Below are 24,048 nucleotides of genomic sequence, written 5' to 3'. Positions count from 1 at the left end.
GCCATCCTAAGTCCAAGAGAATTTTAATATGACAACTTTAGCATTCAGCTTTTTATGCAGCCTTCCTAGAGAACCTTTGTGTGAAATTGAACAAAAGAATATTCTGCTCGCACTCATATACCAACTCTCTAGAGCCATTCTGTTGTGTAAAATGATTGAAGAAACTTTACATGATCACTTGATGCTAAGCATGGTACCAGGTAGCTCAACTGATTTTCTGACTCGTTCTCGTGTTTTTTTTTATTTATACATCAAACGTTGAAGAACAGAACAGGTCGGTACAGTCAAGCCAGGTATAATTTCATATTTGCTCTATGGTTGTGTCAAAATGGAGCAAAATAGCATCGTTAAATCTTGAGCTGCTCACAGTTATGCAGCTGTCCTATAGAAGAAGCTTAGGTACCGCAGTCCCCCGTTATCTACACACCTCGCCTGCAATTTTACAGGGGGGGGGGGGGGGGGGGGTGTTATTGGTTCCGAGATAAGAATAGAATACTGAAGCCACAATGTAGTTTAGCAGTGCAAAGTTTGCTTATTGTCGGATTTTGTACAGTGCTGTACTTACAGTCTTGATTGTGTTCTTACGACAGATGGCTGAAGTGCGTCGTAGTGTCCATAACCATCATAGAGAACGCGGACTGGATCGTCCTTTCCATATTCCTGGCCATATTCTGCTATGATCCTAGGGCCATTAGAGCTGCTTGTATACATGTACACGGTGATGGGCATCCTGCAATGCAGCATTTCTCAGTTCTCACTGACCATAATGAACAAAAGGCTGCACTTAGCACAGATAAGTTGGCCGCCAACCTGAGAACATGGGAACACATGAACAGCTCAGGTTCTCCTCCCCAAGCATGAGGCTTTCTCATCTGTCTCACATAATTCTCAAAGTTGCCTTCAAGGAACCTATAACATTGAAAAAGAGTTAATGTGACATAGTCGTCTTTGTATATTTGAAGCTAAAGCGTATTCTTTTGACATAGAATTTTAAGGATGACAGTATTTTGAAAGACTTTTATCAACAAAGGTGTAAAGTTGCCGTATGAGAGTATATTATTTTGAACATATTCTTTTCCTGTTTACTCCTAGTGGGGAAAAATTGTCCAGGCAATATATCAGTAAAGTAATAATGGAAAGAAGATGAAACCATTCAGTGTCTCCTCTTCTCTTGACAAACTCGTCAGCTACCTGGAACAGACACAATAGCAGGTTAACAATAATAAAGACGTGGAAATACAAGAAGACCACAGCGCGCAACATTTCAGAATTCTTTCGAAATGCATCGAACAAGGATGCACTTATAATAATCAGAAGCCCAGGTGATGGACACTCGCTTTGGCTCGAAGTTCGTCAGCCAGTTCCTTCTGGGCGCTGTCGCTCGGAGGATGCTTTCCTCTCCTCAAGCAGGCGCCATAAGCGACGGACCTGAACAGGCATCGACCGTCCCCTGTGATTCCTGTAATCAAACGTGAGGGCAGCGTCAGTGCAATTCATAAGGTATGCTCTGTAAACTAGAACATCTTGACGATTGAAAGCTCCATGGGGGATTGCCCGCACATAAAGAAAACAAGTAGTATTACTTTAGACTTAAGATTAGTAGCGTGGATTGTCAGGAGGAGATTATTTGTTTTGTCGATCTGGTTTCTGATCTCTGATTTTAGCAAAGGAAGGACCCACTTCGATCTCTGAAGATGCAGCTTTAGAACTGCTACCATAGTATACCGTTACACACACATACACAAGCAAAAGGATTGGTGGAAAAGGGAATATATGTGGAGATAGAAAAGGCATCTTGCTGCTACACCATTGGTAGCTTATCATTGTTAGGGTGTCTTTTGTATAATCAGCAATGATGCAGCCACTTTATTCCCGATCGCGTCCAAAACCAACGATCTCTGAACCATAAACAAGCCAGGAACCGCACCAGAAGGAGGAAGGAATCATCGGCCCGCTTTCGATCACCGATCGCCACCGAAAGAAAAAAAGAAGCCTATTCTTAGCGCTCGAAAGAAACACGCAGGGGAGGAGGGGTAATCAAGCATTCACGAAGGAACGGGGACGGCGTTTGGAACATACTGATGGAACGCAGAGGGCGGAGCTCCCGATCCGACATCCACCGGGGCCAGGGCGGCGGTGGCGATCCTCTCCTCCTGCCCCTGCCGGCTGCCGGTGCCGGGCACGGAAGGGTGGAAGCAGGAGGACGCAGCGAGCACGGAAGGAGCTGCAAATGGGACGGGATGGAATGGAATGTAAAACAAAGTGGGCAGAGGGGGGACGTGGGGCTGGAATTGGAATTGGATTCTCTCGCGGCCGTGGTGTGCGCAGCGCACGCCTTTTTCCGCGGGGGCCTCTTTTGCTCTTCCGAAATTTTTCTACCGCTCGCTCCGTTGAGTGGAGCCGTATCGGAGCCGTTGCCGCTGCGCTGCCCTGCTCTCCGCTTGCTTTCCCGACACAAATAATTGCTGACCCGTGGCTTTCAAATTAACCTCGTGGTCGTGAGTGGACGCAGATTAAAGCAGCAGGAGGGCAGTTGATCGACTGAGCTACGCAAACTGCAAAGGCAAGGAGGCGATGGATCCAACACCTTGGTGGTGAATGGTGATGATTGCATGAACGGAACGGGGGGCCGGCCGTCCGCCCAGCCTACTAGCCACTCTGGGTCCGGGGCCCCTGTGGGGACGAGGCGTCAACGAGCCCTGTTCGCTTTTATGATATTTTTCAGCCATGAAACAGCGTTTTATTCCCACAATATTTCAACGTAAACATAAACGTAAGCTAAATTTCAGCGTAAGCTAACGGGGCCGAGCATGGCGTCGATTCCGTGTGGCTCTCAACTCTGTACGTTCGGTTCGTTCCTGTCGGCAGGATGTGCGGATGCCATTATTTCCCTTTCATCTGCGACCTTGGTGTCTTCTCCTGCTCTGCTCGCCTCACTTGCTGTCAATCTTACCCAACCCTACATTGTCGCCACACGCAGCAGTGCGCTAGCCTAGCCAGCAGCTTTCTGGAGCATCACCTGTCAGAGTCAGCCATGGGGCAAGCCTGTTCTCAACTCTGGTTAGGTTTTTGCGTCAGGCTGCTAATAAAGAGCTGTGCGTCTGCACCTCACAGTGCAATGTGCAAAAGAGTCATCATTAAGGCCATGGGCGGACCTACAGATGTGTCCGGGTATTCCCGGGCATACCCAACATTTAAGAAAAATTTTAGTAGTTCTTGGAGGTATATACATATACAATATAGTTAAGGTCTCAAAATTGCGATTCTTCACTATTTTCTCGTTGTAATTCGCGTCTAACTGAAAGCAGCCCACAGGCCACACCTAGCCGGACGGCCCAATGGCCCATCTAGCCTTCCCACTTCCAAATCCCCAATTCCACACTCCCCAAACCCATCGGGCGTAGGGGTAGGGCAGCCAGCAGCTTGGACCGTTAGACGGACGCGGAATCACGCCGCGACACCGGCGCCCCCCTCCCCCCGTAGCTGCGGAGCCAGAGCGAATCACGCCGCGACACCGGCGCCCCCCTCCCCCCCGGTAGCTGCGGAGCCAGAGCTGCTCGCTCGGGATTTAAGGCTGGAGAAACAACCGGTTGCTTGCAAGCAAGTCGTGTTGGGTTTTCAAGGGGGAGAAGCGTCTGATCTGAAAAGGGGGTAGAGTATCAGAGACTGAGGAAGAAACAACTGTACACACCCCTTGACAAGGTCAAACTGGAAAATGCCCTACATCACCCCACCGAGGAGGGGGGGAAGAACATCAAAGGTTTACTCTCTTTTTTACCCCAAACAGAACAATACCCGAGAGAGGAGAAGAAAAAGACCAGGTGGAAAAACAAGGCAGAAGATGATGTACATACCCCATTGATCAACTCAAAACACTACTCTAGCATACATCCTAGCACTGGTACAGCGAGAAGCCCCTGTTCTTCCACAGCGAGCTCAGCGTCCTGCCCAGCTTCCTGGACTTGGACTTGCACAGCGGCTTCGATTCCCGGAGGCACACGATAGCGCCGCCGCCGCCGCCGTTCCCGCCCTCCGCTAGCTGGCTCTGCAGAAGCTGCTGCTGCTGCTGCTGGGGCGGCGGCGCGTTCCGCTGCCTCTGCTCCCTGAACAACTTCAGGAGCTTCTGGGCCTTCTCCCTGCCCCTCCCCGTCCCGGCCGCCGAGATGGAGACCAGGGACGGGACCACCCCTTCCTGGAGCACCGGCGCGATGCACTTGTCGTCGGCGCTGCACATCACCAGGAGGCATGACACCGCCTGCTCCTGCTCCGTTGGCTCGCCTGTGTCCAGCAGCGTCGCTAGCGTGCTGACCAAACCGGGGGTGGACATGATCTCCTTCCTGCCAGCTTGGGTGGCTGCGAGGCTGATGAGCACCGCGAGAGCCTTCTCTGTCCAACCAAGCCCCTCCGACTCCGGAGAGTCTGTGACGAGGCAGTGGAGAGCATCCACAATGCCTGCAGTTAGAAGCGCCGGGACGCTGGCCTGGTGGTTCGAGAGGTTGTACAGTGTGTACAAGGCGTCATGCTTGCAGGAGCTGTCTTTCGTGTTGCTGGCATCTTGGCTATACAGACGGTCGACTAGGAATGGCACGGCCTGGCTCGAACCGATGACGGCCTTTGCATCAGGAAGGCAGGAAAGATTAAGGTAGAGTGCTGTGGCAGGACCAGATAGGCGTGGATTCGATATCATCTGCTCAAGTAGATCGGCGACTCCAGCAGATAACAGGAGTCCCTTGTTTCTGAAATAAGAAAGGGTTTTAATAAGCAAAATTTCTAGGCAAAAATACTTCACTAAGTTTAAGTAATAATAAGTATTTTCAGTTAGCACCACACCACTAGGAAATAATACCTGTTATTGTTGACTGCAAGATTGAAAAGAGCCATTGCACCAACTTCTTGTGCCTTCTCATTTCCATCCTTCACAGCATTCCTCAAGAACTCAACCAGTGCCTCGGCAAAGCCATTTGAGCCCAGCAGGATCCTTGCTTCCTCGTCATCTTTCAAAAGGTACCTTATCTGCTCCACCAACCTGCACTGCTTGTTCATGTTACTTCTTTCATGAAGCAAGAGCAGCAAGTTCCCATAGCCTTCGTTCAAATCGAAATTGTTACAAGAGCTGTCATCCAGCGTTCCTGATTCACTGTTTGCTGGCTCCTCCTTTCTAACATTCTCCATTGGGACAATCTTGACACTCTTTGCATTATTACAATCAAAACTTTCAACAGACACACAACCTGTACCCTCAGTGTCAGAGAAAGCAAGCCTCCAATTTACATCAAAAGTTCCTGGTGGACCATCAGGAACTGGAAAATCGTTCTGCTCACACCAGCTGGCAATCAGGGCCTTAACACAGTAGTTTTGAGTCAATGACAGGTGGGCAAGTTGCTGCTGTGTTTTAGGACATGTGCTGTGACCATCATTGAACCATTTCTCAATGCAAATACGCTCATAAGTCTGCCCAGATGAAATGATGACTGGATCATACATGAGCTGTAAGGAAATAGGGCACCTAAGCTCTTCAGGAGGGATTGACATATTCTCAGACCTTGGACCACCACCACGTCTGCAGTTGAATGATCCAAGCCTAGAATTGAAAGATCCAAACCTCGAATTGAACGACTGAATGCTCGAAAGCTGTCTACTGAATGCCCGACCATTGCTGTACGGCCCATACATATCATCCATGCCTAATACTGTTGGTGAGCATGGAGACGATCCCTGAGAATCTGTATCATCACCAGCCTCACTTCTGAAGAACTTTGAGTACTTTCTCATAAGATTGTACAAGTATGACACAACAAGCTCCTTCCGCTTGTCTTCATCAGAACGAGCCTTCTCAATTAGCTTCTTCAGGGCTCTTCTCTCGGTGAGTGCTGCCCTAGAAGATGTAATTCCCAATTTAAGAGCAGACAAATGGAAGACCTCAAGCTCCCCACTATCACTGGAGCCATTTGTTTTATTGTTTCTCTGGAGCAAATTGATCAGCTCATCACCAGCTTCCTTCTCTGATCTATCCAATGTAAAAACAATTTCCTCCAGCTCACCAACAATCTCCACAATCTGTACAGAAACATGTTCAGGGTGTCAGTACGTACTACACGCTGTAATAATCGCAAAACCATAAAGCCAACGTCAAAGATTGGTGAACCAAAGATATTGACTCGATGACTTTTGTGCATAATATACCTTACAGCCGATATCTTCCGTTACTATGCTTTCAGTGCGCCTTAGACTCTCCTGAAGCTGGCTTCTAGACTTCTCAAACTTTAAAAGCACAGTTTCTGAAGTGATGGCCTAGAAGTGAAATATAATATCTATTAAAAAACTGTTCCAATTGCAAAAAATTCCAAAAGAAATGCCCTACAAATGAAATAAGTGTGTTGCGGTAGTAGTAGGGAAAGGGGAATAAGAAGTTACCAAGTAGAGTCTGCTGCAGTCTGCACAATGTTGAAGAAGCCCTTTGGCTTTATCAAGAGCTACATGTAGTGAACACAATGCCTGTATACCAGACTTGCTTCTGGGTCTTGATGCTTCGATAAAGGGGAAAATGGCGGAGAGCTTAGATACAGAAGGATTAAATGCTCTACAAATTCCTGCATGCAACTGAATAAAACCAATATTTCTTCAGATTCGCTGCTAAATTAAGCAAACCCCAAAACGGAAAGCTATAAGGTCCCAGTAACTTAGTACAGTACAAGTATAGTGTTTGCTCAATACAGTACAAACTAGTCTTTAAAGAAAAAGGAACCTTTAGAAATCAAAGCATTGTGATAGTACTAACCATTGAAACAAATATTACCTAAACAATATGGAAAAGAAAAGGTAGTTCTCATTGATCAACAAACATAACAGGCTTTTAAGATGTACTTACAAAAGGTAAGCAAACAACAGATTAACAGGAATACCAGACATATTCACTGTAAAGATGATACCTTGGCATCATTAGCCAGAAAAGGACCTTCTTCGGCCTCCATTGCTTCCATCGTTGGCTACTACCTGAGCTCCAACATCTGACTGCAAGAATCACAAGAAAAACAGATAACATTAGCATTTCACTCTGAATATTTCTCAAGGCCTTTTCTTAGGCTAAAAGGAAAGAACAGGGCTGGACATTGTAGAATGGGACAGATCAAATGTCCAGCTATTACTAGCAGAAATGGAAGAGTTAAAATCTACTGGCAAGCCCGCAATACACTGTTCACGGAGAATAAACTTTGGCTCCCATAAACAACCCACTGAAAAGGACGCTCCCTCTGCAAATTTTGAGATTTTCAGCCCCTTGGAGCCCAATAATTTTTCTTCTTCTCCAAAATCACACATTTTGAACAAATCTAAGGCGCCAATGTACCCAGTGAGCAGCATTTAACCATTCTTGTGCCCAAAAATAAAAGAAGAAGAAGAAAAAAAACATGATGTCGGCAGGTTCAGGTTCAGGGATGGACTTAGCGTGGGCCATGGGACTTTTGATGAAGCGATATTTATTTTTGGGTGGGGGTAGGGAGAGAACGATCTTGTGCGCTGAAGAACCTAGCTGAGCCACAGATGGATGAACGGGATTAGTCGGAGCTAGCGCGATGGAAAACACAAATCCAGAACTTAATGCTCGATTTGATTGCTCATGGCCACAGCAAAGGATGGAGTTCCAAGAAAACGACCTCTCCCAGCATCCACTCAAACAAGCTAGGATCACTCACCCAGAAAAGAAGAAATCAATCCACGCCCGGACGGATCTCCACTCCGCTAGAGTGAGGATGAGAAGCGCTGGCAGCCGCAGCACTAGACAGAGGATCCAGCACGGGGAGTATCGGCGGAAGGAAGGGTCGGCCGCGTTGCGTAGCAGCGCAGGGAGCTTGGCTTAGTCTTCAGAAGTCTTCAGAGCCAGAGCCTTGTAGGGAGGCCGGGGCGCGCGTGGAGGACTGAGGAGGAGGGGGAGGCCGAATGCAGCCACAGCCTGCTAGTAACCAGGCTCCAGCTTTGATACCTGCCCGTAGAAACGGCAGACAGATCTCCCCGGCGAGGTATCCACGCGGCTCCGCAGGGGTCACCGGCGACGAGGGAGGAGGGGGGAGAGCGTGGGGCGGTGGGGGAGGAGAGAGAGAGAGGAGAGAAGGAAGGAAGAATAATGGAGAGTGGGGGACGTTGGAGTTGAGAGTGGATTTTATCAGATTTCAGGGTCTGAGCCCGGGGGCAGTGAAATAAATGCCATTTTATATTTTTTGTGTTTTCTTTTCATTAATATAACGCTCCCCATAAAAAATGGTCAAACTTCCTCTCTCTTTTTGGGCTCGTTTAGATTGCAAAAAAAATTGAACCCGATGAATAATATTATTTTCGTCTTATTAGGTAAATATTGTCCAATCGTGGACCAACTAGGCTTAAAAGATTCATCTCGTGATTTCCAACTAAACTGTGTAATTAGTTATTTTTTTTACCTACATTTAATACTCTATGCAAGCGGCTAAAATTTGATGTGATGAAGAGAGAGTGAAAAAACTTGGAATTTGGATGGCATCTAAACAAGGCCTTTTTTTTTGTTTTTGCTCATCATGTTTCTGGTGAAGTTTGGACAAGACATTTGGTTTCTCGGAAATGATTTGTTAGCTACAGGGACGGGGACAGGGCCTTAAGCTGGTACAGTTTCCATTGAAATTCTTAAATTTTAATTAAAATAAAAAATGTACATATGGCCCCAACAAAGAAAAAAAACATATTTTTTACTTGTCTATGTCAGAGACAGGGTGTGGGATGCGGATTTCCATTAGCATGGCTGGTTAGTGAATGGTGAGCAAGTGTGATTAAATAAAAAGTACAAAACTCATTTATTAGAAACCTTAGAAGTCTGGCTTTGTTTTTGTTTATTCATATTAGTTTTGTTTTTAAAAAAATCATGGTTCAACGCCAACCAATTGCCTCCTCTGGTTCTTAGGCCACTCATAGGGGGTTTCATGTTCCAGTTTTTAATACACCCATATTTTAGAAAACAGTGTAGAAGAGTTTCATCCTCATGAAAACTCTCGCTACTCCCACGAAACTTTTATAATCTCTATCGTCGTCAATACGGTGTCATGTCAGCCTATTAATGCTCATAAAACTCTTATGAAACCCCATTGAAATTGGCCTTATAGGAAAATACCAGAAATTGATGTTAATTAGTTGTAGCTATCTTTTAGGAACACTGTAGATAGTGGCACAATGATTTATTGCTGAAATCCTAGACACCATCAGGGATCGTGTGTAAATCGTACTCAACATTTATGTGTTGAAAAATGTGTTAGCCATTCTTAGAAATTGTTTAATGAATTATAGTTGTGGATAAGTATAAGTACTTGCTACAAAAGCTGTTAAGCCGGTTGCCTTTCGTTTTAGTGAAAGTAGGAGAGAAGTCACTGTTCATGAAGGGGGTCATTCGATCCATGTATGACTTCTTATAGTTACAATCCAAACGCATGTCAAATACAAGTTGTAGGAATAGATCCCCATCAAAGCAAGATAACCTAGATGACAAGTCGTGATGTGTTTACCTTTGTTCCTCTCACTCCCTCTCCATGATGATACTGATGTTCAAACCACTTGGCCAAATTTGTCAAAATGTGTATGGCTCATCTTTTTTAAAAAAAAAACTTACTTTGCAGTGAAGAAAAGATACATATAGCAACGCATTAGTCTATTTCAACTCACGATATACGTCTGTGTATAAATATATAAATAAAACTCAATAGATAAGTAAATATGTAGAAAAAAAACATAAGAAAAATGAAGACTGCCTCCATGGAAATTTTGAGTTGCCTCCTCTTCGTCACGAGAGCACCATTTTTTTAGTACTTAGCCGAGAGCAGAGCAGTACTGTGATGTACTTAGAGCAGTAGTAATTAAATCACTACAATTTCTGCTACCAGCACATGATTGATGTTTCTACCGCTTCTCCAAAATAAAGCCAGCTTGCATTGATTATGCCTGTGGCACAACATTGCCACTCCAAAACACATTTTCTTTCTCAAGATAATGCATCCACTGATGAGCGAGTAAATAGCAGCTAAATCAGATCCCAAACTTAACAACTGGAACCAAGATTAACACAGAGATCTGATCGAGCTAGTGCCTGCATAGTGACCGTTCCAAGTGGAGGCTTTTCTATTCCCTTGCAAGGGATCTATCTCTGATTCCATCCATCAGATGCCGAAACCTGACCAAACCACAGCCGCCCTGCTAAGACAGGAGGAGAGGAATAGACAAACAAATCTTGACATCCCAATAAAATTGTTTATGGCAGTAGTAGTGTATAACCAGTTGATTAACTAATATGATAGGACATAATTAAATCATACATGAATGTGTGATGAATGGCCCTTCCACTGGCCGATGATTCCATGCATGCAGCATGCCCTTTAAATAAATTTAGCATTTGTCAGAGCTAGATCAGAGCCCCGCTCGCTTTCCCGTGGATCCTGAGACTGAGAGAGACCAATCATGCATGCATTCGCCGGGTAAGCTAAGGCCCCGTTTAGATGCGAAAATTTTTGGCTTTTGGCTACTGTAGCACTTTCGTTTGTATTTAACAAAAATTATTCAATTATGGACTATTTAGGCTTAAAAGATTCATCTCGTCAATTACAGGTAAACTGTGCAATTAGTTATTCTTTTTATCTACATTTAATGCTCCATGCATGTGCCGCAAAATTTGATGTGACAAATAATCTTGAAAATTTTTGGATTTTGGGTGGGATCTAAACAGGCCTTAAGCTTTGTTCTATTTAATCCAGTCATCAGACGCTATAGTAGTAGCTAGTCTAAGAGGACAGATCAAGTGCTGGCTTTGAGGTGATGGATGCCAATGCCATGGGGCTTTAGGGCATGTATAACAGAGAGACAGCTGCTGTCATTATGTTCTTGAAATTTACAACACAGACGGCTAAACGACAGCTCATACAACCCACATACAACTGCTGTTTGTTTGGCTGTCTACAAATTGTTTAATGCTTGCATGTAGTCATGATCAATCATGAATATCATTTCTATGTACCATTGTGTTTCTAATTGATGCAAAACAAATCCTTCAAAGTAAATCATATATTACATATCTAATTGAACTATTAAATGTACGCAAATAAACCATGATCAAATAGGAAGATCTTTGTATATCATTTTGTTGCATCTTGATTCTTGATACAATCACGTACAAATAAGATGAATGGAATTACAAATTTTCTTTAGAACCATTGTCACAGATCATCTACCCCTATGAGTATCACTAAAACAAATATTAAAAGTACAGGAAATAAAAAAAATCTCTTCCACTCTACTCATGTGCGGCCATCCATTCAATTCTATCATTGCATCTGTGCTCTCTCTCACACTCCGCAGTCCAGACTTGGACCGGTCTCTCATCTCGATCGGAACGGTCCTCTCACTTGGAGTCCTAGAGAGATCGGAACAGCCGGCGCGACGGCAAGCAAGGGGAGACGACCAGCGCGTGTCCCTCGGACGTCTACGGCCACGGCGGCGGCGACGGCGAGCTCGTGTCGTACGTCCTCCGCACCATGCCCGACTGTCTTTGGCCTGCCGCATTCATCAGCTCTGGTGTCTACGCGCATTCTTCTTCTCCTGCGCAACCGCACCGGATCTGTCTGAGCCGTTGCAACAGGTGTGGAGACATTAATTTTGCATGGGAGCACGAGCCTGAGCCGTCGTCTCGTGAGACGACGACCTCGCTGTCTCGTACGTGCGCTAGGCGTGTATTTGTAAAAATGACCGCACACAGACGGCTCCGCAACGACCGTTGTACGTGCCCTTAGGCGACCGGCGCTTGGAATCAGTCATGGATGATAGGGGCATGTACTACGTGTCAAGGAATTATTAGCATCTTTAGGGGCAGGGAACAAGGCCGGGGGGGGGGGGGGAGATCTTGCTGTTGGGTGGACTGGTTTGGGTGATGATCACCACCCCTTTGGAGATGGATTAAAGAAAGGGAAGGGGGAGAACTGACCACTAATTCCTCCATGGTGTGTGATGCAGTGTCTGGTTAGTGGTCACTGATCTTTGAGCTTTGGAAAGTGCGTGTTGTATGTGTTTTGCACCAGCAAACCCTTGAAGGAGCAACTGTGTCCACTAGTTAGTTAGCCTTTGTTTTGGAGTGGAGAATTTAATTAATTAAAGTTAGCAAGAATCCTCATCTTTGAAACAAAAGCAACGGAGAGCTGTTTTCATATACCATAATTTTATTTTATTTAGGGAAAGCTAATTCAATTAGTTTACTTTAAACCCAAATAATGGCGGCGGTGCATTATTGTAATATAATAACACAAGTAGATCAAATAAATCACCGTGCATGGGTATTGGGTACTACGGTGGGATTGCTTGTCTACACTACACACAGTAGCAGTCTTGCACGGGAGCAGTGATGACTCACGTGGAAGCATCCACGGTAACAGGCTAATAATAACAGTGGCACGTAGCAGCACACGTGAAAATGATCCATCCAAATGGATGGGTGCGGGTGCACGCAGCGGCGGATGCAGGATGGGGACAAAGGAGGGCTAAATAATGTAGATTTAGGGCTAGAGCTAGAGATTAATTGTGATTTGAGACTAAGTAACTATGATCTAATAAAGAAATCAGGCTCACTATAGACTGTAGCCCCGGCAACCCCGTTTGATCCGCCCCTGGGTGCACGTCTCGGCGGCCAGTACTATACGGCAGCCCGTACGTACGTCTGGTCATACGTACATTAGCATGTTACTGGAGGAGTACATACATATACAGTATGGGCTAGCTATATTGAAGCCGTTTGCATTTCATGGGCAACGACCTTGTTAAAATTTGCGGAGCAGCACATGGCAGCATTAATTATCGGTGGTTACAGTAATAAGTAACCTAATATAATAGGATATACAAATCCCAAATCAATGATCTGGAGTCAACCGTGCATCGAATTTCACAAGAATCGCAAAGGAATTTCACAGGAATCCGTTCAATTTCACAGAAAAAACACAGAAACCGGAAATATTTCCCTCATTCTAAACAGGCTCTTAGACATTTTTTTAAGTACTAGTCAGCCCAGCCGCTGGGCTATGACACAACACATTTTACAATTATTGCAGCATGTATTGTACAAAGTAGTACTACTACTCCTAAATTGTGTATCAGTACCTCCAGGTACCGTGCCTACTGTACGTACTACGCCTGTAGTAGCAGGGCAGTTGTTTGCATCTGCTGTCGAGTCGAGCCGATGAACAAATGAGAGAAATATCTCGCCCCTGGAGATGACTGGGGATTCCATGGCGCCACCGCCAACGGCCTCGGACGGGTTTGACTGGGGAAGGGGGCCCGCCGCGGGCGCCGCCCAATGGAGGCCTTGGATCCGACGGCGGCCGTCGAAGCCCGATCACCCACGTGGACGGACGGGACAGCGCTCTGGGCCAGCGATCGTACGCCCTGCCTGTAGGCTGTACCTGCCTACCTGTACCATACCAACTGGCAGTGGCACAGTTGTTTTGTCCGCTGTCACGTCATGCTGCGCTGCAGGCTGTAGCCGCCAGTCACCATCACCACCTACCCAGGCACCAACCCGGCGGTGGCATGCAGGCATGCAGCTGAGCTGGTCCCGCCTGGACACGCGGCGCCCGCCTCGTGCTTTGGAGCCAGCCTACGTGGTCCGCGCCGTGCCCTGCGAGCGCGTACAGCTGTACTCTACGGCTACGCACGCTACGTTTGCCAAGGGAATTTCTCTGATTGAACTAGGAGTAGTATATGTTAGTTGATCTCTACTAATAGGCCCAACGGCTTATTGGGCCCTTATCTCGGCTCCCGGATCGGGGGAGCCCAACCCTAATCCGGTTGGTAGGCCCCTGTCGCACAGCACACATAAAAGGAAGGTGGGGGTGAGGGCTCGGACTACGAGGTTGACTGGAGCCGCCATCCCACCTACAGAAACCCTAATACCGATCTAAAGAGCTGCTGCCAGCGACGGGATGTGCCCCAACCACCGCCGTCGCCCCTGCAGGTCTACACCGGCACCTCTGCAGCCCCACTGTATCGCCACCTCTCCTCTTCACCACCACGCCGTGGCACCGGCGTCCGCGAGGATGCATCCACGGCGGCATCGGCGTCCACGCTGCCGCTGCGGTGAAGCTCCACAAGGTCGAGGAGCCTAACTACGGATCTACGGGTCACAGTGAGGTACACTCATCGATCCTAACAATGGTATCGGAGCCAGGGTACATCTGTGTAATCCTAACCCTAACCGGGAAAAAGTAAAGAAAAGGGACCGGGGGTGACGGATGTCACTGGAACCCGGTCACCACCGCCACCGCGCGGGAAAAGTGCCGCACTGACACGGCAAGAAAAGAAAAGATCCGTGTTCGGATCAGAGAAGAAGAAGAAAAGAGAACAAGATCCATTCGGATCAGAGAACAGAGAGGGCTCTCGGCACTTCGAGCCGAACCCTAACCCAAGAAATGACCGTGGGAAAGGGGCCTATCTCGAAGATCTTGAATCAAAACCGAATCGGTTCAACGGAACCCTAACTCTAACTTGCAACGAGGAAGGGGAAGAAGGGAAGAGATTCGGATGAACTCCGAAAAGGAAAAGAAATCAAAAGAAAACAGAAAGACTAACCCCCTCATCCCAATCGGAATCAAACCCTAAAAAGAAAAGAAACCCTAACCCTAACCCCATTCCCCACATCAGTTCGGATGAGAAGAACCAAATCGAAAAGAAATAGGGAAATAAGAAAGGGAAGGGAGAAGAAACCCACCCGAACCGGCCCTTGGCCGGCGCGGGAGAAGAAAGGCCGAACCGGGGCTGCTGCTCGCCGGGCTCGGCAAACGAGGGCACCGCGGCCAGGCCGCTCGACGGCGGCGTGCTCACCCGTCGGGGAGCACGCGCGCCGGCGAGGGGGCCGGCGACGGCGCCGTGGCTCGCTGCTCCACCTCGGTCACTCGCTCGGTTGTCATCGCTGCGGCTGAGAGAGGAGTGGAGAGCGGCGAAGAGAGAAAGAAGAGAGAGAGAGAGAGAGAGCGGCGAAGAAAGAATGAGTTAGGGTTTTGGAGGGCGCGGCCGCGGGGGGTTTTGTTCGCCCTATCCGCGCGCGCGACCGTCCGATCAGACAGACGGCGTAGATTCACCGGGCCGGCTTTCAGCCCAGGCGGGTGCGCGCGCCAGGCCGAATTCCCGGCCCAGGCCCAGGTTGCGGCCTGGGCGTGGGGGAGCGCGCGGGAAAGGGCGCAAACGGGTGTGGACCGTGTGCCGTTTTTGATGCTATGGGCCGAAACAGTAAACCATGAGCCCAGTTTCGTTTTTCTTTTTCCTAGAAAATTGAAAAATGCAAATTGGCTCAAAAGAAAAATAGAAAAAGTATTTTTTACCTTTGAGTAAAATTCAAGAAAAAGAGAGTTTTTCCACAGTCAAAGAAAAGTTGCTTATACTCCAGTTATTTTAAACCAATGTGGTATTTAATTGGAGAAAAAGATATTTTTCCGCTGCTAAAGAAAACGTTGATTCTCCAGTTATTTTGAACCAATGTGGTATTTAATTGGAGAGAAAAAGAGATTTGACATGATTATGATATTGTTATTTTCTGACCAACGTTGATAATAACAATATCGTAATGTTAATGATTTATGCATTAATTCTACTTCTGCCCAACGGTGATGTAGAATTAGTGTATAAGAACATATGTTAATTTTAATGATTTATGCATTAATTCTACTTCTGCCCAACGGTGATGTATAATTAATGTGTAAGAACAGTTGTGAAAGTTAAAGATTTATGCATTAATTCTATTTCTGCCCAACGGTGATATAGAATTAGTGTATAAGAATAATTGTATGTTTTGATTTTGACCAACGTTGGAATTAAGGCATACAAATGATGTTATTTCTATGTTAAGAAAAGTTTTAACCTGGTTTTCCATCTTGTTTGAGGTGGACTGGGTAGTCACCTCACCGTGTTCCACTGAGTTTGTGGCACCGGTGAGGGAGACAAAAGTGAATGATGCCATTTGGGCAACTAAAGAGAGGGATTTTGAATCCCAAAAGATATCCTATGACTCCTTGGGCATAGGAAATGAATCACTGCCAACAAGAAAAAGTTTGGCTGTGATAAAGAACATGATTAAACCTGCAATTGTAGGCTAAATCCCAGAGTGTGACACGGTCACCGAGTACCTCGATAGAATAAAGAGTCAGTTCACTGGCTCTTCAAAGACATGCTACTCAGCTGAAGTGGTGGCATAAGAGAGCTCACGATGCGTTATCGAAATTATGGCAATGTCGTTTAGGCCATATTTCGAGGGGGAGAATAAAAAGAAAAGTTAAGAATGATATTCTTCCTCCATTAGAGCTCTCAGATTTAGAACAATGCAGAGAATGCATAAAAGAAAAAGTATGTAAAGAAGCGTAGGAATTTTATAGATTATTCACACAGACATCTGTGATCAGCTTTCCTGTAAAGAGTGTGGATGGTTATGATTCGTTCATAACATTCACAGATGATTACTCTTATTATGACTATATTTATCCAATCAAAGAAAGAAAAGATGTATTGGATAAATTTAAGATATTAAAGATTAAAGACAGTCAGGTCTGACCGTGGTGGAGTACTACGGTCGGCATACCCTAAAAGAATGGTATAGTAGCCCAGTATTCTATACCAGGCGAACCTCAGCAGAATAAAGTAGCTAAAAGAATCAATCGTACCCTGATGGATATAGTGGACAGTATGATAAGTTACTCCACCTTATAGTTGAGCCTGTGGATGGAGGCGTTAAAACCTCCATTCATATTCTCAATAGAGTATCAAGAAAGTCGGTGCTCAAAACACTGTATGAGTTGTGGACAGAAAGAACACCCTCACTAAACCACTTGCGTGTGTGTGGGAGAGCCCTGCTGAGGCTAAAGTATTTAACCCAAACATTGAGAAGTTAGATCCCAAAACAGTAAGGTGCCATTTCATTGGCAACACAGAAAAGTCAAAAGGTTTTTGTTTTCCACTGTCCAGAGAGACATACAAAGTTTGTGGAAACGAGACACGCTGTTTTCCTAGAGGATGAAAAGATGAGGGGGAGCATGGTAGCTCGAGAAATTGTCCTTGAAGTGGAGCGGGTGTATGCGTCCACTCCAATGATTCATGAGCCATTTTTCTCACTACCTGCTATAGCTGCACCGACAGTGCTAGATACTGTGGTGCCAGCACCTGTTGTTATCCCACCTGTGGCAATAATGAATGACGATAAGGAATCTGTTCCTCAGGATCCTATAGAACCTATTGCCACACATGAGGGGGAGCAACAACAGTCTCAAACAAAAGTTGTGCCAAATGTGGAGGCCCCTAGAAGGTCTCAAAGAGTTAGAAAATCAGCTATTTCTGCTGATTATGATGTGTATAACACTAAGTAATTTCAAATGGAGGATGATCCCACCTCATTTGAAGAAGCCATGAGAAGTGATCATTCATCAAAGTGGCTTGAGGCCATGGAAGATGAAATGAAATCGATGAATGTCAATAAAGTTTGGGTTTTGGAAATAATTTCTAAAGGAGTCAAAACAGTAGGCTATAAATGGGTCTACAGAACAAAACTTGGCTCTCAAAGGAATATAGAGAAATATAAAGCGTGACTTGTGGCAAAAGGCTATATGCAAAGAGAAGGAATTGATTACAATGAGACCTTTTCTCCAGTCTTATGTAAAGTTTCCTTCAGAATCATAATGGCATTAGTGGCATATTACGATTGAAAATTACATCAGATGGATGTAAAGATGGCATTTCTCAACAGAGACTTGGAGGAAAATATTTATATGGCACAACCGAAAGGTTTTGTCATGGAAGGAAAAGAACGAATAGGATGCCGCCTAAAGAAATCCATTTATAGATTAAAGCAAGCTTCAAGACGGTGGTACTTGAAGTTTGATTAGTCAATAAAGAATTTTGGGTTTTTAAAGAGAAGGTAGAGGACAATTGTGTCTATGCAAAGTTTAAGAATAGGAAGTTTATCTTCCTTGTCCTGTATGTAGATGATATCTTACTTGCTAGTAGTGATGTCAGTCTACCACTGGAAACAAAGAAATTTGATATGAGAGATCTTAGCGAAGCCTCGTTCGTTCTAGGGATCGAGATTCACCAAGATAGAAGAAAAAAAAGGGTATAAGGACTGTCACAAAAGGCATACATGGAAAAGATCTTAAAGAAATTCAGTATGCACAAATATAGTCAATCACCTGCTCCTATAGTCAAGGGCGACAGATATGGGGATTTTAAATGCCCCAGGAACCAATATGGGCTCAATCGATAAAGTGAAAGTGGTTCCATATGCTTCAGTTGTCGGAAGCTTGCAATATGCTCAAGTATGAACACGCCCTGACTTGGCATTTGTTACCGGGTTTTACTTGGCAGATTCCAGAGAAATTCTAGAATAGAACACTGAAATTGATAAAGAAAGTCTTGCATTATTTGCAAGGAACGAAATGCCTCATGATGACATATGGAAGATCTGATTCACTCCACATGGTGGGATATTTAGATTCTGATTATGCGAGAGTGAATACATATCCAGACGTGGATTTTCTATCATCTCGCAAAGGGGAGCTATTTCATGGAAAAGCTCAAAGCAAACTGTCACTACATCGTCCACAATGTATGACAGTTTGTAGCGTGTTATGAGGCAACGGGCAGGTGAACTAACTAACGAAGTTCATACCCGGTTTGAAGGTGGTTGACGACATCTATAGACCACTAAAGTAATACTGTGATTATAATCTGGCAGTACAGGATGCTCACAACATAAGTCAAGTGGTGCTGCCAAACACATTGACATGGAGTATTATGTTGTGAAAGATAAAGTCTGGGATCAAGTCATAAATCTTGAGCATATAAGAACAGAAAGGATGCTCGCGGATCCGCTTACAAAAGGCTTACCACCCAACATGTTCAGAGGACATAGTGTTCAGAGAACATGTAGCTAGCTTGGGTTTAAGGGAAAGCCTAAAATATTCCTGGACAAAAGAAGGCCCAAAGATAAGTATCTATTTCAGAACAGAGTAGTGAGTTGTAGCTGTTAAGTCTATCGGCAATGGACCGTGACGATGAGACATGCTCTATAAGCTAATCTGTAATGGAATGAACAAAAGCAAATGATATGAAAGTAAAAGATGGAATGAGATCAAGGGGGAGAATGTTAGTTGATCTCTACCAATAGGCCCAACGGCCTATTGGGCCCTTATCTCGGCTCCCGGATCGGGGGAGCCCAACCCTAATCCGGTTGGTGGGCCCCTGTCGCACAGCACACATAAAAGGAAGGTGGGGGTGAGGGCTCGGACTACGAGGTTGACTGGAGCCGCCATCCCACCTACAGAAACCCTAATACCGATCTAAAGAGCTGCTGCCAGCGACGGGATGTGCCCCAACCACCGCCGTCGCCCCTGCAGGTCTACACCGGCACCTCTGCAGCCCCACTGTATCGCCACCTCTCCTCTTCACCACCACGCCGTGGCACCGGCGTCCGCGAGGATGCATCCACGGCGGCATCGGCGTCCACGCTGCCGCTGCGGTGAAGCTCCACAAGGTCGAGGAGCCTAACTACGGATCTACGGGTCACAGTGAGGTACACTCATCGATCCTAACAGTATAGAATAATAATACTGCTAGTAGTGAACACCAACCGAACCCCGCATCCACGCAGCAGCTAGCGCCACCGCCGTCGTGCTGGCTCGTGCGTGCATGGATGCATGTCGGCTGCGACGCGACCGTTCCCTTCCCGCGCACTCCTCTCTTCGTGTATGTGCGCGCCACGCCGGCCTCTCGTTTCTTTCCTTTCTTCCTGCTCCGCTCACTTCAAAACCTGCCGGCTGGTGACTGGACGCGCCTGTCTATGCATGCATGAGATTCTTCTTCGCTCTCACTACGAGTACGTGCTCTGTCCCTAGATGGAGATATGATGGGATATATATATATATATATATATAAAAGCTTGCTTTGGTTTTGAATTTTTGATCTGTGCGTGGTCGGCATCGACCACATGCATGCCCTGGTGGCCTCCTCTGAGTCCTCTCGGTCTCGGGCCTTCATCAGAGTGAACAGAGTTTAAGCAGGGCATCCTGCTGCTTATACGACGTTGATGACGGCAGCTGCATCATTCTGCACCGGTGACCGCAAGGCCACCATCTGCGCCCCGCCCATGGGCCCTGGCCGGCCACCGACAGGTCACAGGCGACAGCCATCACTGGAGCTTTAATTTGGGGGTCGCAGAACAGGCCACGAGGATTTGGCCTTTCCATGACATCAGAGAAATACTTAATAGGCTTATTCTTCGTTGAAAATTTAACATCTTCAAATCTTAGAGCGTGCGTAATGGACGTTTCTTAGACTGCTCCTGTACTGTACTCATGGTCGTGCAACCAGACTCTTTACCTTGTGGAGTCAAAGGTTCAATCCTCGGTTCCAAATATTGGGATCAATTTAACAGTGGATGCCAAGTTATTTATAAAAATTGATTCCATACACTGCTGATGCCTTAAGAATACGTGTGCATCTTGCAAACATAATTATCATCCAATTTGAGTGTACACAATCACTTCTGAGTACTCTAGCAAATCCCACATGCATACTCAATGAAGGAGCATGTTCTTTCATACTCCTTCCGTTTCAAAACACACACACACACACACATCTCGTTTTCCGAAGTGTCCAGCTTTTTCAAATTTTATTTACCAAATATATATATATATATATACGAAATAAGTACTAATATTTATAGCGCATAACAAGTATCATTAGATTACTAGCAAAATATATTTTGATAATAAATATATTTAGAGATACAAATGGTTGATACTATTACTGCAAATCTAACTAGTCATCCAAATGTGAGATATGTAATTTTTTTTTTGTCTCGGGACATATATAGGGAATAAAAAGAGAAGCATGTACTATTCTACGTATTTACTTGGGGAGTGAATACTTTCAGCCTGTAGGTCGCCCCTGCACGTACGTAGTTCCGCATATATGGCAGCAGTTCAGAAGCGGAGAAGAGATATCGAGGAGAAGACCGGGCCTGGTCTCCGAAGTCAGGTGTCCCCAAGCATCATCATGGCAACCCGGACCGTCACAGTCACAGCTTGACCTCCGTGCAACAAGGAGACAAGCTATGGGGGATCTCAGGCAAATGGTCGGCGCAGCGAGCGCAGTCGCATGAGAGAGGAAAATAATGCGGATCAAAATAAAACAAGCAGCAATACCGTACTTGCATGATTTCTCTCTCTCTGTCACCACATTGTGAGGTTTCTATATGGTCAACAACAATAATGCTAGCTATCGTTGGGTTTAACAAGCTCGTCGAGTCATTCAGGCCGGCACCAATGATTGGGCACACGGCAAGGCCCGAAGGCCGGCGCCTGCCCTGCATGCTCTGGCCGGCAGGCTCCATTATTTGCTTGCTGTTCCGTTTCCGTCCTCCTCCCCACGACCACAAGCTCGCTCTCCAATCCAAGCAAGTGAAGTCGGCATGCAAAAAAATATCACACTAATGCACAGTAGAGACACCAGTACAATTACTCAATTAGCTAGCTATCATGCGTGTCATCACACACTATCATATCACATTCATATTCATATCTCTTGTGTATAGTACGTACGTGGCCCAACCCAACACGACATGCATGTAGAACCACAAGCGTCAAAAGCTTGGGGAAATAATACAGATACAAATGGCGAGGCATTATTATTTGAGTAGTCATTCTTTGTGGATTCTTTCGTGATGTCGACTCTCATCAAACCATCTTTATACCGATATTGTGAGAGGTCATTGGGTCAAATCCAGTTAAAATGGCGGAAACTCCATCGTATGGTGGCATTGAAGCTATGACCACCAAACTCAAAGCAACTGCTATTACCAGCCTCACACCCATGCATAGATGGAAAAATGAGCACCAAGTTGTCATTCCCAAGCTTAGTTATTAAGCAGATCCTAATAACACTCATGCCACCATTTTTCTTTCACCACATAACTTGGTAGCCACATCTTCGCAAAAAAAAAAAAAGAACTTGGTCGCCAGTATTCATATTAGTGGCTCCGATCACATGGCTGGCTGGCTCTTAGTGCTACTTGTACTCCTACTAAATATGTTGGCCCCGGCACGGTTATTTGCTGGAAGATGGACGATGGCGACACGATGAGAGTCCCTGTCCGTGTGGTCATAGCCACCAACACCGGCGCTTTAATTACAAGTAGTTTAGGGCGCGGATCAAAGAGAGAAAGAGACCAGTCGTCCCATCGTCATCCTTTTGCAAATTGTGGTACTACTACTAGCCGGCACTCATCATTAGTCCAATCAAAATCATATCAAGCGGCCTAGCTAGCTTGCTCGTCAAATGGCCGAATTCCCGGCCGGTCTTAATACCGAAAGGCGACGTATTCGTGGAAGAGCAAAACAAGTGGCTAAATCATGATGTTGCTAGCTGCGACGACACGAACTACTTAGAAGCATGTGTTTACCTATAGGTCCAAAAGTGTTTGCATTGCATGATTGATTTTTTTTGAAGGATTTGCATGATTGATTTTCTTCGAAATTAAAGAAACTTCTTCACGGTGAAATAGAGTAGTCGTCGCCTACTCGGAACGAACTGTGTGATATATTCATAATGCTTGTTGTCCTTCCCTTTTTCCAACTATAAGTGTAGGTATTATTTTCATTTGTTGATGAATTATCTAATTTTATATATGTTCGTCTAAGGGATGACGTCGATCGAGAGGTCAAGGTTCCTGGCAAGATATATGGCTGTGCAATGCAAAGACCTCTATGGATTTATGGCGGATCATATTATGTGATGTGTCTCCCCAGTAGTCAGCAAACACCTTGATCAGTGGCACACCAGAGAAGAAATTTTAAGTCTATAGTATCTTTTGATTTTTTTTAATGTGGACCATACGATGGCTGATTGTTAATGGCAAACGGTGGATAATGAACAAAGTTTTTTTTTTGTCCTCCAAGGGAAGGGATGGACAGTAGTATAGATTGCCGTTGCCGATTGGAATCACAATGCGAGCAGCTCTCACCTGAAAGGGCTGAAACGGTCAGTACCATAAGTTAGCATATAACTAACTCAATAACGGCGCACACACCAAATCATCACTACTAAATCGGTCATGATCAATGCGCTAATGATGGCCACGTTGGTACGCCAGATACATTTTAGTTGACAGAAAGGGCCAAGCGATCAATGCACATGTGCATATGCCTAGGCCTCCTGCTAGGCTGCTACTCACCAAATTTCTTGCTAGTTTGGCGCCACCAACAGAAAACAGAGCAAGCCTAGCTAGCTAGGATTAGAGGGTGTTCGGTTGAGTGACTAAAGTTTAAAAGGTGTCATATGAGGTGTTTAGATACTAATAAAAAATAAATTACCAAATCCGTCAGTAATTTGTGAGACGAATTTATTAAGCCTACTTAATCCATCATTAGCATATGTTTACTGTAGCACCACATTGTCAAATCGTGAGCTAATTAGGCTTAAAAATTCGTCTCGCAAAACAGTCTTAATCTGTGTATTTAGTTTTGTAAATAGTCTATATTTAATACTTTATACATGGGTCCAACATCCGATAAACACAACGACTAAAATTTAGGAAGTGGAACAAACACCACCGTTACTTACGTTGTTTCTAGCACAAGCTTGGCCTTGGCATATGCAAAAGATGGAAAGGAGAACTTGGAAGCGACGAAAAATGCACCCGTAACGAAGCGTGCTGGCGTCACCAACTCATCATCGTACATGGTTCGTTCCCTCTGGCTCGGTACTCCTATGTAACAAGAGACCTCAGGCCGACCACTACCCTACAGGCTGGGGTTTGGAGCTTGTGAGCTGCACATGACGGTGTCCCCGGCATCGCAGGGGCGTCGACCGCGGCGTTGGGGCACTTGTTAATGCGAGGGCGACGGGGACGGGCGGCTCCAGGTGCAGCGCATGTGGCGCCACGGACAGCGGCTGCTGCCTGCCTGCAGCTACGAGGAGGACATGATGTACAGTGCCGCCGCGCGCGTTGGATGGCACCGGCACCAGATC

At 45.7% G+C, this 24,048-nt stretch overlaps 2 protein-coding genes across 5 annotated transcripts; both read right to left on the bottom strand.

Moving 5' to 3' along the window:
- Positions 1 to 199: 199 nt before the first annotated feature.
- LOC136450863 (U-box domain-containing protein 45-like) lies at positions 200 to 8,105 on the bottom strand. Of its 4 annotated transcripts, XM_066451507.1 has the most exons (12): positions 7,692 to 8,105; positions 6,930 to 7,011; positions 6,415 to 6,600; positions 6,184 to 6,291; positions 4,847 to 6,057; positions 3,855 to 4,736; positions 2,080 to 3,640; positions 1,928 to 1,954; positions 1,151 to 1,459; positions 811 to 909; positions 566 to 730; positions 200 to 432 (listed from the first exon to the last, which is right to left on the bottom strand). In XM_066451507.1, the coding sequence occupies exons 2-6, from the start codon at positions 6,978 to 6,980 to the stop codon at positions 3,893 to 3,895; spliced, it is 2,400 nt and encodes a 799-aa protein (XP_066307604.1). In that variant the 5' UTR covers positions 6,981 to 7,011; positions 7,692 to 8,105; the 3' UTR covers positions 200 to 432; positions 566 to 730; positions 811 to 909; positions 1,151 to 1,459; positions 1,928 to 1,954; positions 2,080 to 3,640; positions 3,855 to 3,892. The 4 variants fall into 4 exon arrangements, with proteins under 4 accessions (XP_066307604.1, XP_066307602.1, XP_066307601.1 ...); XM_066451505.1 differs by lacking the exon at positions 1,928 to 1,954 and having other exon boundaries at positions 6,930 to 7,528; XM_066451504.1 differs by lacking the exon at positions 1,928 to 1,954.
- LOC136455402 (OVARIAN TUMOR DOMAIN-containing deubiquitinating enzyme 4-like) lies at positions 562 to 1,440 on the bottom strand. Its single transcript, XM_066455442.1, has 4 exons — positions 1,429 to 1,440; positions 1,151 to 1,191; positions 811 to 909; positions 562 to 730 (listed from the first exon to the last, which is right to left on the bottom strand). The coding sequence occupies exons 1-4, from the start codon at positions 1,438 to 1,440 to the stop codon at positions 562 to 564; spliced, it is 321 nt and encodes a 106-aa protein (XP_066311539.1).
- Positions 8,106 to 24,048: the final 15,943 nt, after the last annotated feature.

The sequence above is a fragment of the Miscanthus floridulus genome, chromosome 5, assembly GCF_019320115.1.
Source record: "Miscanthus floridulus cultivar M001 chromosome 5, ASM1932011v1, whole genome shotgun sequence".
In the NCBI taxonomy this organism is placed as follows: domain Eukaryota; kingdom Viridiplantae; phylum Streptophyta; class Magnoliopsida; order Poales; family Poaceae; genus Miscanthus; species Miscanthus floridulus.
This window is presented reverse-complemented; position numbering and strand designations above follow the sequence as displayed.

Excerpts from the sequence above, each read along its gene's own strand:
- LOC136455402 (XM_066455442.1), bottom strand. Across the intron at positions 910-1,150 it reads AGAAGAGGAGACACTGAATG|GTTCCTTGAAGGCAACTTTG; the intron begins GTTTCATCTTCT and ends TCAATGTTATAG. Across the intron at positions 731-810 it reads ATGTGTTCCCATGTTCTCAG|GATGCCCATCACCGTGTACA; the intron begins GTTGGCGGCCAA and ends GCTGCATTGCAG.
- LOC136450863 (XM_066451505.1), bottom strand. The coding sequence starts at position 6,980 with ATGGAAGCAATGGAGGCCGAAGAAGGTCCTTTTCTGGCTAATGATGCC. Across the intron at positions 6,058-6,183 it reads CGGAAGATATCGGCTGTAAG|ATTGTGGAGATTGTTGGTGA; the intron begins GTATATTATGCA and ends GTTTCTGTACAG. Across the intron at positions 4,737-4,846 it reads CTTGCAGTCAACAATAACAG|AAACAAGGGACTCCTGTTAT; the intron begins GTATTATTTCCT and ends TTCTTATTTCAG.